Genomic DNA, 15,661 nt, shown 5'->3' on the forward strand with positions numbered 1-15,661 from the left:
GTGTATGTTATAAGATAAATATTTAGCTTTATCAGCTTTCACATGGAAATGCTAGATCGCCCTATTCCACATCTCCTTCCCCTATAATTAAATAGGTTAGCTGGCATCAGTATATTACAGGCAGTGGTGGGCCTCTTTTCTCGTTGGTTGGGTATATTATGCTGGCTGGCAGGATCCCGGCGTTCAGCATACCGACACCGGGATCCTGGCAGCAGAATGCGGCGGGGAAGAGGGGGGGAGTGAGCGCAACAAAGCCCCTTGCAGGCTCGCTGCGCTTGCCACACAGCGGGCTTGGTGGCTCACCACAAGTTATATTCCCATTCTATGGGTGTAGTGGACACTCACCAGTGGGAATAGATTCTGTGGGTCGGCATTCTGACTGCCAGCATTTTAAGTGTTCGGGATCCCGGTGTCGGTATGCTGACCGTCGGGATCCCGAGCTCTGGTAACATAACCGCATCCCATACCGATAGTACGTATCACTGACTTTGTGTGTGTTGTTCCTTCACTTAATTGTTTGATTTATTTTTGCTCACTGTATTCTTGTATTGTTCATCGGTTTTATTTTTGTATTAAAAAAAAATTAAATTATTTAAGTAAACAAATCTTGTGTTCAGTGCTATGGGTAACATAATAAGAATTTACTTACCGATAATTCTATTTCTCATAGTCCGTAGTGGATGCTGGGACTCCGTCAGGACCATGGGGAATAGCGGGCTCCGCAGGAGACAGGGCACATCTAAAAAAGCTTTTAGGTCACATGGTGCGTACTGGCTCCTCCCCCTATGACCCTCCTCCAAGCCTCAGTTAGGTACTGTGCCCGGACGAGCGTACACAATAAGGAAGGATCTTGAATCCCGGGTAAGACTCATACCAGCCACACCAATCACACCGTACAACTTGTGATCTGAACCCAGTTAACAGTATGATAACACAAACGAAGTAGCCTCTGAACAGATGGCTCACAACAACAGTAATAACCCGATTTTTGTAACAATAACTATGTACAAGCATTGCAGACAATCCGCACTTGGGATGGGCGCCCAGCATCCACTACGGACTATGAGAAATAGAATTATCGGTAAGTAAATTCTTATTTTCTCTAACGTCCTAGTGGATGCTGGGACTCCGTCAGGACCATGGGGATTATACCAAAGCTCCCAAACGGGCGGGAGAGTGCGGATGACTCTGCAGCACCGAATGAGAGAACTCCAGGTCCTCTTTAGCCAGAGTATCAAATTTGTAAAATTTTACAAACGTGTTCTCCCCTGACCACGTAGCTGCTCGGCAAAGTTGTAATGCCGAGACTCCTCGGGCAGCCGCCCAGGATGAGCCCACTTTCCTTGTGGACTGGGCCTTTACAGATTTAGGCTGTGGCAGGCCTGCCACAGAATGTGCAAGTTGGATTGTACTACATATCCAACGTGCAATCGTCTGTTTAGACGCAGGAGCACCCAACTTGTTGGGTGCATACAATGTAAACAACGAGTCAGATTTTCTGACTCCAGCTGTCCTTGAAATATATATTTTTAATGCTCTGACAACGTCCAGTAACTTGGAGTCCTCCAAGTCGCTAGTAGCCGCAGGCACCACAATAGGCTGGTTCAAGTGAAATGCCGAAACCACCGTAGGGAGAAATTGAGGACGTGTCCTCAATTCTGCCCTGTCCGAATGGAATATCAGATATGGGATTTTGTATGACAAAGCTGCCAACTCCGAAACCCTCCTGGCTGAAGCCAGGGCCAACAGCATGGTTACCTTCCATGTAAGGTATTTTAAATCTACCGATTTTAAAGGCTCAAACCAATGAGATTTGAGAAAATTTAGAACCACGTTCAAATCCCACGGTGCCACTGGAGGCACTATTGGGGGTTGTATATGTAGTACACCTTTGACAAAAGTTTGTACTTCAGGCACTGACGCCAATTCCTTCTGGAAGAAAATTGATAAGGCCGAAATTTGAACTTTAATGGACCCCAATTTGAGGCCCATAGATAATCCTGCTTGCAGGAAATGTAAGAATCGACCCAATTGAAATTCTTCCGTTGGAGCCTTCTTGGCCTCACACCACGCAACATATTTTCTCCAAATGCGGTGATAATGTTGTGCGGTCACTTCTTTACTGGCTTTAATTAAAGTAGGAATAACTTCCTCAGGAATGCCCTTCTCTTTTAGAATCCGGCGTTCAACCGCCATGCCGTCAAACGCAGCCGCGGTAAGTCTTGGAACATACAAGGTCCCTGCTGAAGCAGATCCCTTCTTAGAGGTAGAGGCCACGGATCCTCCGTGAGCATCTCTTGAAGTTCCGGATACCAAGTTCTTCTTGGCCAGTCCGGAGCTACCAGTATTGTTCTTACTCCTCTTTTCCGTATAATTCTCAGTACCTTTGGTATGAGAGGCAGAGGAGGGAACACATACACTGACTGGTACACCCACGGTGTTACCAGAGCGTCCACAGCTATTGCCTGAGGGTCTCTTGACCTGGCGCAATACCTGTCCAATTTTTTGTTGAGGCGAGACGCCATCATGTCCACCTTTGGTTTTTCCCAACGGTTCACAATCATGTGGAAAACTTCTGGATGAAGTCCCCACTCTCCCGGGTGAAGGTCGTGTCTGCTGAGGAAATCTGCTTCCCAGTTGTCCACTCCCGGGATGAACACTGCTGACAGTGCTACGACATGATTCTCCGCCCAGCGCAGAATCCTTGCAGCTTCTGCCATTGCACTCCTGCTTCTCGTGCCGCCTTGTCGGTTTACGTGGGCGACTGCCGTGATGTTGTCGGACTGGATCAACACCGGCTGACCCTGAAGCAGCGATTTTGCCAGGCTTAAAGCATTGTAGATCGCTCTTAGCTCCAGTATATTTATGTGAAGAGACGTCTCCAGGTTTGACCACACGCCCTGGAAGTTTCTTCCCTTTGTGACTGCTCCCCAACCTCGTAGGCTGGCATCCGTAGTCACCAGGACCCAGTCCTGTATGCCGAATCTGCGGCCCACTAACAGATGGGCAGTCTGCAACCACCAAAGGAGAGACAACCTTGTTCTCGGTGACAGTGTTATCCGCTGATGCATGTGCAGATGCGATCCGGACCATTTGTCCAGCAGATCCCACTGAAATGTTCGTGCATGGAATCTGCCGAATGGAATCGCTTCGTACGAAGCCACCATCTTTCCCAGGACTCTTGTGCATTGATGTACTGACACAGTTCCTGGTTTTAGGAGGTTCTTGACAAGTTCGGATAACTCCCTTGCTTTCTCTTCCGGGAGAAATACCTTTTTCTGAACCGTGTCCAGAATCATGCCCAGGAACAGCAGATGTGTTGTCGGGGTCAATTGAGATTTTGGAAGATTTAGAATCCACCCGTGTTGCTGAAGCACTACTTGTGTTAGCGCTACACCGACTTCCAGCTGTTCTCTGGACTTTGCCCTTATCAGGAGATCGTCCAAGTAAGGGATAATTAATACGCCTTTTCTTCGTAGAAGAACCATCATTTCGGTCATTACCTTGGTAAAGACCCGAGGGGCCGTGGACAACCCAAACGGCAGCGTTTGAAACTGATAATGACAGTCTTGTATCACGAACCTGAGATACCCTTGGTGTGAGGGGTAAATCGGGACATGTAGATAAGCATCTTTTATGTCCAAGGACACCATGAAGTCTCCTTCTTCCAGATTCGCTATCACTGCTCTGAGTGACTCCATCTTGAACTTGAATTTCTTTATGTACAGGTTCAAGGATTTCAGATTTAGAATAGGCCTTACCGAACCGTCCGGTTTCGGTACCACAAATAGTGTGGAATAATACCCCTTTCCCTGTTGTAGGAGGGGTACCTTGACTATCACCTGCTGAGAATACAGCTTGTGAATGGCTTCCAAAACCGACGTCCTTTCTGAGGGAGACGTTGGTAAAGCAGACTTTAGGAACCGGCGAGGGGGAGACCTTTCGAACTCCAGCATGTAACCCTGAGATACTATCTGCAGGACCCACGGGTCCACTTGTGAGTGAACCCATTGATTGCTGAAAATCTTGAGTCGACCCCCCACCGTTCCTGAGTCCGCTTGTAAAGCCCCAGCGTCATGCTGATGGCTTTGTAGAAGCCGGGGCGGGCTTCTGTTCCTGGGCAGGGGCTGCTTGCTGCCCTTTCTTACCCTTTCCTCTGCCTCGCGGCAGATAAGACTGTCCTTTTGGTCGCTTTTTATAGGAGCGAAAGGACTGCGGCTGAAAAGACGGTGTCTTTTTCTGTTGGGAGGGGGTCTGAGGTAAAAAAGTGGATTTGCCGGCAGTTGCCGTGGCCACCAGGTCCGAAAGACCGACCCCAAACAATTCCTCTCCTTTATATGGCAATACTTCCATATGCCTCTTGGAATCCGCATCACCTGACCACTGTCGCGTCCATAAACTTCTTCTGGCAGATATGGACATCGCGCTTACTCTTGATGCTAGAGTACAAACATCCCTCTGAGCATCTCGCATATAAAGGAAAGCATCCTTTAATTGCTCTAGAGTCAATAAAATACTGTCCCTATCCAGGGTATCAATATTTTCAGTCAGAGAATCCAACCACACTACCCCAGCACTGCACATCCAGGCTGAGGCTATTGCCGGTCGCAGTATAACACCAGTATGTGTGTATATACTCTTCAGTGTAGTTTCCAGCCTCCTATCTGCTGGATCCTTGAGGGCGGCCGTATCAGGAGACGGCAACGCCACTTGCTTTGATAAACGTGTGAGCGCCTTATCCACCCTAGGGGGTGTTTCCCAGCGCGCCCTAACCTCTGGTGGGAAAGGGTATAATGCCAATAACTTCTTGGAAATTAGCAGTTTTCTATCGGGGTTAACCCACGCTTCATCACACACGTCATTCAATTCCTCTGATTCTGGAAAAAATACAGGTAGTTTTTTCACCCCCCACATAATACCCCTTTTTGAGGTACCAGCAGTATCAGAGATCTGCAAAGCCTCCTTCATTGCCGTGATCATATAACGTGTGGCCCTATTGGAAAATACGTTTGTTTCTTCACCGTCGACACTAGATTCATCTGTGTCGGTACCCGTGTCGACTGACTGAGGTAAAGGACGTTTTACAGCCCCTGACGGTGTCTGAGACGCCTGAACCGGTACTAACTGGTTTGCCGGGCGTCTTATTTCGTCAACTGACTTTTGTAATGTGCTGACATTATCACGTAATTCCATAACTAAAGCCATCCATTCCGGTGTCGACTCCCTAGGGGGTGACATTACCATCATCGGCAATTGCTCTGCCTCCACACCAACATCGTCCTCATACATGTCGACACACACGTACCGACACACAGCAGCCACACAGGGAATGCTCTAATCGAAGACAGGACCCCCTAGCCCTTTGGGGAGACAGAGGGAGAGTTTGCCAGCACACACCAAAAGCGCTATAAATGTATATAAACAACCCTAGAAGGTGTTGTTTACTATATATGCGCTCTTAATATATAAATATCGCCAATTTATGCCCCCCTTCTCTTTGTTACCCTGTTTCTGTAGTGCAGTGCAGGGGAGAGACCTGGGAGCCTTCCTCACCAGCGGAGCTGAGCAGGAAAATGGCGCTGAGTGCTGAGGAGAATAAGCTCCGCCCCTTTTTCGGCGGGCTTTTCCCCGGTTTTTAAGAAACTGGCCTGGGTTAAAATACATACATATAGCCTTAATGGCTATATGTGATGTATTTATTTTGCCACTAAAGGTAATTATATTGCTGCCCAGGGCGCCCCCAGCAGCGCCCTGCACCCTCCGTGACTGAGTCAGTGAGCCGTGTGACAACAATGGCGCACAGCTGCCGTGCTGTGCGCTACCTTCAAGAAGACTGAGGAGTCTTCTGCCGCCTGCTTTCCGGACCTCCGTTCTGCCGTCTCTTCAGCGTCTGTAAGGGGGATCGGCGGCGCGGCTCCGGGACGAACCCCAGGCTGACCTGTGTTCCGACTCCCTCTGGAGCTAAGTGTCCAGTAGCCTAAGACTCCAATCCATCCTGCACGCAGGTGAGTTGGAAATCTCTCCCCTAAGTCCCTCGATGCAGTGATCCTGTTGCCAGCAGGAATCACTGAGATTGAAACCTAAAAAAAACTTTTCTAAACAGCTCTTTAGGAGAGCCACCTAGATTGCACCCTCTCGGACGGGCACAAAAACCTAACTGAGGCTTGGAGGAGGGTCATAGGGGGAGGAGCCAGTACGCACCATGTGACCTAAAAGCTTTTTTAGATGTGCCCTGTCTCCTGCGGAGCCCGCTATTCCCCATGGTCCTGACGGAGTCCCAGCATCCACTAGGACGTTAGAGAAAATATATATGTCTGTGTGTATAAATATATAATATAACCTTAAAGAAAAAGCCTACTGAAACTAATGATTGCATCAATAAGAAAACAAGCTTGTAATCAAACATTCTGCCCTTTTGCTTGCTGAGCCAGCAGACTGCAGTATTCTTCTATAGTCTATGGATAATATTCTATTTGACCTATTAAAAAAATCAATATGGCGGTTCCCACTAAGTCAATAAACAGAAAGAAATTAGGCTGTGTGCTGAATAGCTTATGTCCATATGTTTCACCGAACATTCATAAAATAATAAACCCTACTTAGAAATATGGTATGTTTTTCTCCCTTTAAAAGGCTCAAATTTCAGTAATAGTGGTAAATAGCACTGTCAATGAGGTCTTCACACTTACATATAGTTAATTATTTCCACATGGTGTTCTCAATGAAAGGCAAACTCCTGATATGCGTATGCCTTGCCATCTTCCAAGAACACAAGCCTCTTTCTTGCTACTTCCTGGGTTTCTCAAGCAAGTTGGGTAGCTGTAGATTGCTGGACACACGGTATGTTATAGAAGGGGGCAGCAGTGGTAATGACTGCTAGGATAAAAGCCTTAAAATTGTTGTTCATTCCGTAATATATGGTCTATGCAACTATTTTTTTTTATAAAAAGCCAAAAATATATATAATGTAAAAATACTAAAACAAACATATCATTTTACTAAGTAAACACACAGTTTAGGCTGTATCAGTATTCATTATTTTTCTATGGCTCATTAAAAGTTCATAACACACAGATTCTCTGATTGGCCGTAAATTCTTTCTTATACTCCTTCATATGTACAGTATGTGTGACTAGCCTAAACATCTGTTCTGCACTCACACCTTCTTACCTCATTTCCAAGCCTAAATAAACAAATTCCTGTAATGAGCTCTGTAGCACAAAATGTATGGAACAGGCGACAGGCTGTGGTCAAGGACATAACAGTGTTATATGGAGAAACAATGCTATATGGTTGTTCTACGGAATACCTCAAAAACACCATCACTCCCATTGGGCATATGAAGCTTGCGGTACCCGCAAGACTCTATGACTGCCCTGCATGTGAGTAGCTCCATCTGGCATAATGAAAATCCACTCACATGAACAGTTTGCAGCAGCAATTGCACAGATAATGGATGACAAGCAAGTTTCTATCCAGTCTACGTAGGCGACAAAACCAGTGACAAACAAATGTAAAAACAGTAAAAATACCTCAAATATCCTCAATCAAAAAGGAAAAAATCAAGCTCTCCTAATTGTGCAATATTACTATATAAGTATACACACACCTTTAAATGTGCAACAGCTGCTCTCAAAAGGTGCTCTGAACACCTAGTAAAACAAAACTAATATTGTCTGAAATTTATCAACAATAAAAGAGAGCGCATAAATAATACAATGACAATTTATTGTTAAATATAACACTTAAAATGCAATATTGCTAATCATTAAAAAATGAATGAAACCGCACTATTAGAAACCACTGAACTGATCAATCATATATATTTGTGTTTTCCAAATGATTATGGGAAGAAAGGAAACAGTTCCCAATTGCGCTGAGGAATGTAAATGTTCAATGTCCCACCAAAAGGATTAAAGATGGTAAAAAGAACACTAGAACCATGGCAGGTCCACTTGATCCTCTTATGAAAGTTGCAACATTTGTATAGATGAAGTATGATGCAGTAGATTCCTCCCACAGCACGTAGGTACGGCTACAACCCCCCACCGCAATCCGACAGTATAGTATCTCACCGCTGCAGATGTAAGAAGAGACCCGCTTCCATAGCTCCTGGGCAGTGCGGTGCTCGTCTGTCCTATGTCAGAGAAACGCGTTAAGGATAAGGGACTTTAACCGCATTATTGTGAATCCTGACCACTGCACTTTACAGCCGCAGCGCTGATCCAGCACTTTGATCATCATTTCAAGCTGTTATATACAGCCGTGGTGTGTGGTTCCCCCCCTCTCCCTTGCTGGGACGTCTTCCGCTTCTGACTGCCGCACAGACGAGCACCGCACTGCCCAGGAGCTCTGGAAGCGGGTCTCTTCTTACATCTGCAGCGGTGAGATAATATACTGTCGGATTGCGGTGGGGGGTTGTAGCCGTACCTACGTGCTGTGGGAGGAATCTACTGCATCATACTTCATCTACACAAATGTTGCAACTTTCATAAAAGGATCAAGTGGACCTGCCATGGTTCTAGTGTTCTTTTTACCATCTTTAATCCTTTTGGTGGGACATTGAACATTTACATTCCTCAGCGCAATTGAGAACTGTTTCCTTTCTTCCCATAATCATTTGGAAAACACAAATATATATGATTGATCAGTTCAGTGGTTTCTAATAGTGCGGTTTCATTCATTTTTTAATGATTAGCAATATTGCATTTTAAGTGTTATATTTAACAATAAATTGTCATTGTATTATTTATGCGCTCTCTTTTATTGTTGATAAATTTCAGACAATATTAGTTTAGTAAAAATACCTGAATGTATAAAATTGGGTTCATATAGAGGTGAAACCATAGATTTCGGAACCTACAACAGTTGTCTGCGATGTTATACTCTTAGCTTGTGTCCGCCTATTTTTCTCTATTTCCCAGATAATACCATAACACTATGCGGGTACAAATAACCAACATGCAGGACAAGAGATAGGCGTTTTTCTATAGATAGGTCTATAACACTTGGTGGTGCAAATGAAGGCCTGACAGGAAATGATGAAAAGAGATTTACACACCTTATAATTTAAGTTCCATACTCTAGAACAATGATTCCCAAACTTTTTTGAATCACGGTGCCCTAGAGCATCAGAATGTTTTTTCACGGCACCCCTAGGCCAAAAGCTTATTATTGAGAAATTTAGAAAGGAATATTAAATTAAGTAAATTGTATTTATACTGTGTGTCATCCCTAGGTTTAATTGTAGTGTGAGGGACAAGATTTGCTTCTGTTTGTCCACCTATTTTATGATTGGCAGCCACCAGCACTGGTTTTGTCTATTACGTTGACCATAAATAATTTGAATAGGTCCTGGACTACCAACCCAGGGCACCAGTGCAAGTGTCCCAAGGCATCCCAGGGTGCCACGCACATAGTTTGAGAACCACTGCTCTAGAAAACGTATTACACTATTAGTTATCAGTGCTTACACAGTATATGTGCATGTACTATATTGTCATATACCCATGGGATACAATATACAGGTGGAGTATCCCATATCCAAAATGTTCGGGACCAGAAGTATTTTGGATATCAGATTTTTCTGTATTTTGGAATAATTGCATACCATAATGAGATATCATGGCGATAGGACCCAAGTCTAAGCACAGAATGCATTTATGTTTCATATAGACCTTATACACACAGCCTGAAGGTCATTTAATACAACATGTTTAATAACTTTGTGTATTAAGCAAAGTTTGTGTACACTGAGCCATCAGAAAATAAAAGTTTCACTATTTCACCCTCACTCAAAAAATTCCGTATTTCAGAATATTTGGACATGGGATACTCAACCTGTATATAGTTTTGGACTTTGGCCTAAATGTATTAAGCCTTAACAAGAGATAAAGTGGAGAGGGACAAATGACAATAAATGACCAACTAACAAGTTCCTGTCATTTTTCAAACACATCCTGTGACATGGCAGTTAGGAAGCTGATTGGCTGGTACTTTATCACTCTATCCGTCTGCACTTTATCTCTTTTTAAGGCTTAATACATTTGGGTCTTTGTGTACTATTATATTCTGTGCTATAGTACCATATAGTTACTCTTGTGTACCACCAGCCCAGTCAAAGCACTGTGTGTATTCTCTGCTCTTCCTCCTACTTACTGAAGATCCCTCTACCAACAAGATGAATGTGTGCGGCTGTTACACAGTTTAGGTTGCTTCTTATTGGTTACTGTAATCACAGCTACAGACTATTCAGCAGAGGGAACATCAATAAGCCAGAGATGGGGAGTAATGGTCTATTTTAGGTTTATGAAGGCCCTTACAAACCATTACTATGGGGTCCAGAAATCTCTTACACCGCTGTGTATATCTATACATTGGTCTGTGAAGCCATAGAAAAGTTTAAAACCTAGTATTATGTTTACTGATTATTTTATTCTACAACAAAGGGATAGCAGCAGATCATCAAAGAGCAAAGGCAGAATACAGAAAAACCTTCAAAAGCTGTAACTGATATTATGCAAATAAAAAATAAAATTTGACTATAATATAACTGTTACAGACTTTTTCAATGTGCCCAATTTAATCCTGATCCTTGCTTATACTACAAAATATTGCGTGAGACTAGCACATATCTGTATCTGTTATTCATTAGTTTCAAAGGTTGGTTTTCAGGGATAACACACAAGAAAGTCAGGGATGAATTTCTATTCTAATTCATATGATAAATAAAATGAGTTTCGGTTGAACGGAATTTGTCATCACTAGTACACAGCGAAGAGTTGCTTAATGTTATGACTGCACAGGGACAAAGCCTAAATGATATCCTTTATAATCTCTCTATAGTTTTGATTTTTTTTTTCTTTTTATAAGTGAGACTGATCTAATACAGGCATAAGGTTGTTCAATGGCATGTAACAATTTCCTAGTCTGCAACAAATAAATGTTCTTTCTTTAGCACACAGAAAATATAATACTATACTTCTTCAAGACGACAAATGCATCCTAGGCTACAGGCCAAAAAGCACAATATGAACTATTTTATTAAGGAAATATATTAGTCTTTGAAATGTCAAGTGTCACACACAGGTTTAATGACTTGCTTGAAATGACAGATGTGATCCATTTTAATATAAAAATCTTACAAAAAAACCTCCCACCAAACACTGGGAAGAGTGGTAGCCTCTAGCGCTATAAATATTTCTGACTTCTAAGACAGACTGAAGCAAAGATTGTTATAGTATGCTAGGGATTGCGTACCATGTATAAACCCAATCTGTTTGTTAGTAAAGCAATATTACAATGTCCAGCTGTACTTTACAGACAATCACACTTTACTGCTTAAACTTTTATTTTCAAGTTTGCAGAGTTTTCATCTAAGACACTAGAATTTTGACCCTACATTAGAAATCCAATCTGTGACCTGCTGTTGTGGGAGTTGTCCATTTAATATTGTGGTTGGCCTGATTGTCTTAACTCAAGGCTTTTTACTAGATGATGTGGTTCTTACAGGCCCTACACACTGGCCGATTTTCTGAAAGATATGAACGATCTCGTTCATAAATGAACGAGAACTCGTTCATATCTTTCAGTGTGGAGACTCCAGCGATGAACGATGCGCGTCCCCGCGCTCGTTCATCGCTGGTCTCCTGTCGGCTGTGCATGCAGGCCAATATGGACGATCTCGTCCATATTTGCCTGCACTTCAATGCAGCCGCGTGACGGGGGGAGTGAAGAAACTTCACTCCCCTCGTCACTGCCCCCCCGCCGCCGGGTCGCTCGTCGGCCGTATCGGCCGTCGGGCCCCTCGGCGGCGCATCGTGATATGTGTAGGGCCCCTTAGGTGTAAGTGATCAAAGTGGTACCCTATGAAAGATGCAATCCTACTGAGCACAGAAGAGGGCATTGTTGTTGGGATTTAAATTCTGGGGCCTGGGTTCCAGATGTGTTACCACATGTAATACCATATGACTTGCCACTGTTGTGGTTTTCCTACAGTTCAGGGTAGATATCAATTGTGGTATAATCTAACGCATTATGGAAGCACGGACAATGGCGATAAATGAACTCCATGGAAAAGTTACAAATTGCTTGTATGTTTAAGTCCTTAAAAATTTGCAATCGCAACAGTCAAGGACTTTCTAATAAAAGGTAATTTACATCTCAAGAGCAAATGTAATTTTGGTGGCTGCACACTTTATTGAACATAGGTCATTTAAGAGAGTAGTTGGCATATACCACATTCTACATTTCCACTGGCATTCTCATAGCCTCCCATAGCAGTTTATGGTCATGATCATCATATAAGCGCTTACAAAAATAAAACTATCCCGATGTGATTAAAAGTCAGGCATATTAATGGGATCTAAATAACAAGTGCCTAATTAGATCTGATTGTAGATGTGCTAAATATCAGTCACACTGACATGCGGGGGGATGCACAGCACAGGGCTAGCCTGCTCCGCATGTCAGTCCCTGCCCCGTCGCACAAGTATAAAAGCATCGCACAGCGGCGATGCTTTTGTACTTCAGGAGTAGCTCCCAGCCAGCGCAGCTCCTGCGCGCTGGCAGGAAGCTACTCATTGCTGCCCGGGTCGTAGCAGCTGTGTGTGACATCACGCAGCCGCCGTGGGCCACCCCCAACGGTCCGGGCACGCATGTGTTGCCTGGACCGCGCCCCCTGAACTGCGGCTAGATGCCGCCGGCCTGTCCCCTCCCGCCCAGCGACCGCCTCTGCCTGTCAATCATGCGCAGTTCAGACCTGATCGCTGCTGTGCCCCCAATCAGGTCTGAATCAGTCCCATAATGTCTATAAAAGGCACACAGCCATAACTGACATACACTGGGAATCAGTATGAGGAGTACATCAAACCACACATTTCATCTCATTTAGTGGTTATGCTTTTTCAGAGCATTCAGCCCTTTCCAAGTCTCTCAGCGCTGCCACTGTGCTCTAATGTGTCCTAACATCTCAATGTTCTACCACTTCTGAAATCCTCTTCTGCCCCAGAGACACGGAACATCTGGCATGGGAGCAGGGTGTGCCTGCTAGGCAGGATCGGCTGTTATCTTAATGAGAGCAAAACAAAACTGGGCACATGTCTACAAGAGTAGTTTTAAAACGTGGAATCATTAACAAATTAATATGTTAGACTATATAAAGTCTATGATAGCTTGAAATATATCTAGGTATATTGTAATGTGGTATAAAAGGAACTGGAGGACATTATGTTACTGGGGCACTGTAATGTGGCACAAAATTAACAACTGAGGCAGAGAGTTCTCTCTAGCAGCATTGGGACAGGGGCCCCTTTGAAGTTTGCTATGGGGTCCACAAAGCTCTGGCTACGCCCCTGACTGCAGATATTCTACTACAATCAAATAATATTTCTGCAGTGGTAAGAAATAGGACTACAAATTTTGGGGACATCAGTATATAATGATCCTTTAAACAATCATTAAACCAGTGCATGTTTGTCTTAGCATAATGTAAATTAAACAACACACAAAGACAAGAGGCAAGACAAAAGACAAAAGGCAAGAAACCATTAATTTGGTCTTGCAACAAAGAAACTAACATTTTTTTTTATTTAATTCTAAACATTTTGCATTACCTCAAAATCCTGATCTATCTAATCATCACTAACTGATTATACATATTATGTAACAGTAACCATAATTCTAAAAAAAGTTCCATAAGAAAATAGATATTTAAGACAAACTTGAAGGGAAACCCTATCTTGGCATGTTCCTATAAGTGGAAAATGTTCTATATTGGCTACATTACTGCAATGAGGAAAAAGCCCTGGAGTGTTAAGAGGATAAATATTCTTTCAGGAAGGGGCTGGGGGGCAGCAGGCATGCAAAACATGCAAATATACTCTTGCTAAATGTAAAACTGTTTTATCATCCTCATCGTATAGCATGCAAAGCACATGAAATATTTATATTAAATGAATGAAATAGGGGTACCCATCTGCTAAGCTTGAAACTATAGTCTTGTTTAATATGGTGATTATTCAGGAGGAATAATTTGTTTACCTCCCAGTGACTGAACACCAGCTGAGGGCTGGCCAGGCCACTTGTCCTCTTTCTTATTTCATCAGCAAAGCCAAAGCTTTCGGCCACGGGCAACACTGCTTTGATAATGAACATGTCTGTTCCTTCTTTCATCTCCTCCAAAAGAACACGACCTTCTCTTTTCGACAAGACGCCATACACACGACCTGTGAAAACGTTCAGAAAATAAAAACATTTACAGTAAGTCAGATGAACGCTTTCAAATCAGTACCTGGAAAACACAATTACTTATTTGACAATTGCCTCCATGACACGCCTGGTGTGAATAGATACAAAGCTACTGCACAACACTTGGAAAATATAGAACTATTACTTTCAAGTTCCTAATGTGTGTACATACTTGGCGTTCTGGAGAGACTGCAGAATTATTTTTGCAGTGTAAGAATCTAGTGACGAAGCAGAAGATACAAGGAGAATGTTTGAAAACATTAATGAAAACAGGCTGTGCGCATATTTTACAGAGTCCTTTGATCTGCAGAGAATGTCCTTTGTTGGGAGAGATAACTAATCATAAGTAAAAACTGTCTACGGAACACACAGTATTATTTACAGATCTTTCTGGTATCTACTGTATATTGCAAATGTAAAACAAAAACTCATACAGTACACAGGACGCCGTGTAGCTATGTGGGCATATTGACTAAACAAGGTAAAAACATATCATTGAGACATGAGGTACATTATGCCTCATGACTCTGTGATTTTGCAAGTGAATAGTTAAACTGGATATTGATTGACTTATTTAAGTAGCTGCTCCACAACTGTGTGTGTAGGTGACATATACACTTTAATTAGAACAAGACAGACACTGATGCCAAAATGCATACAATACAGTATCTTAATTTGCAATCAGCTTCTTGATCATCAAGGAAACTGATGAAAATCTGCACATTTAGAACAGACGGGTTCTTGATCAGTGAAACGCTGTGCTAGGCATGAAGGTAAAGGCCTTAAGTCTGTACATATGGAGCTCATTGTAAACTGCAGAGTCACATAAGAATTCCTGACATCAATAGGTCAGTGATTTTTTTTTTCTTTTCTACAATGATTTATCAGAATCATATGTTTACCACTGAACTACCTTGTACAAGCCAGTACAGTACAGTTCTGTGAATACAATATTGCCCATTACTGGTCTGGAGTCAGTTTCTTGCACCACTTTCTGTAATATATGCTTGTAGGCAGTAATGTCAAGGGAGAGCATATGCTTAACCCTTCATGGACTAGTGGTAAGAGGCACCAAAAGAAAGAGATGATTTCGCTAAAGCAGTAAAACAGAGTATTAGTGTTAAACATCTAATCAGTTACTCCTGAATGGTCTCCAAAACATGTGCTCACTGGGAATATACTCTGAGCTGTAGCTAGCAGCGTGGAAAACAGATAATATCATAAAAAAACAAAGTCAGGAAGGGTGAAACTTGGAATTCAATATCTCAAGTAGCTTTCAATTCTGTAAATTGGCGGTATTCAATTAGCAGCGGTAATTTACCGAAGGCTAATTGATCCCCAGGGGCTGTTCAATTAGCCCCGCTGGCAACAATCATCAGGGATATTTTTTTACGTCTCTGAACAAGGGTGAAAA

At 43.0% G+C, this 15,661-nt stretch overlaps 1 protein-coding gene across 1 annotated transcript in view; it reads right to left on the reverse strand.

Moving 5' to 3' along the window:
* The window catches only part of EFL1 (elongation factor like GTPase 1), a 651,720-nt gene that overhangs the window by 26,847 nt on the left and 609,212 nt on the right, over positions 1–15,661 (reverse strand). The window contains exon 19 of the mRNA XM_063925942.1: positions 14,041–14,225. Within this exon, the coding sequence (XP_063782012.1) occupies positions 14,041–14,225 (185 nt within the window). The remainder of the gene's footprint in view (positions 1–14,040; positions 14,226–15,661) is intronic.

This window comes from Pseudophryne corroboree, chromosome 6 (genome assembly GCF_028390025.1).
Source record: "Pseudophryne corroboree isolate aPseCor3 chromosome 6, aPseCor3.hap2, whole genome shotgun sequence".
Taxonomy (NCBI): domain Eukaryota; kingdom Metazoa; phylum Chordata; class Amphibia; order Anura; family Myobatrachidae; genus Pseudophryne; species Pseudophryne corroboree.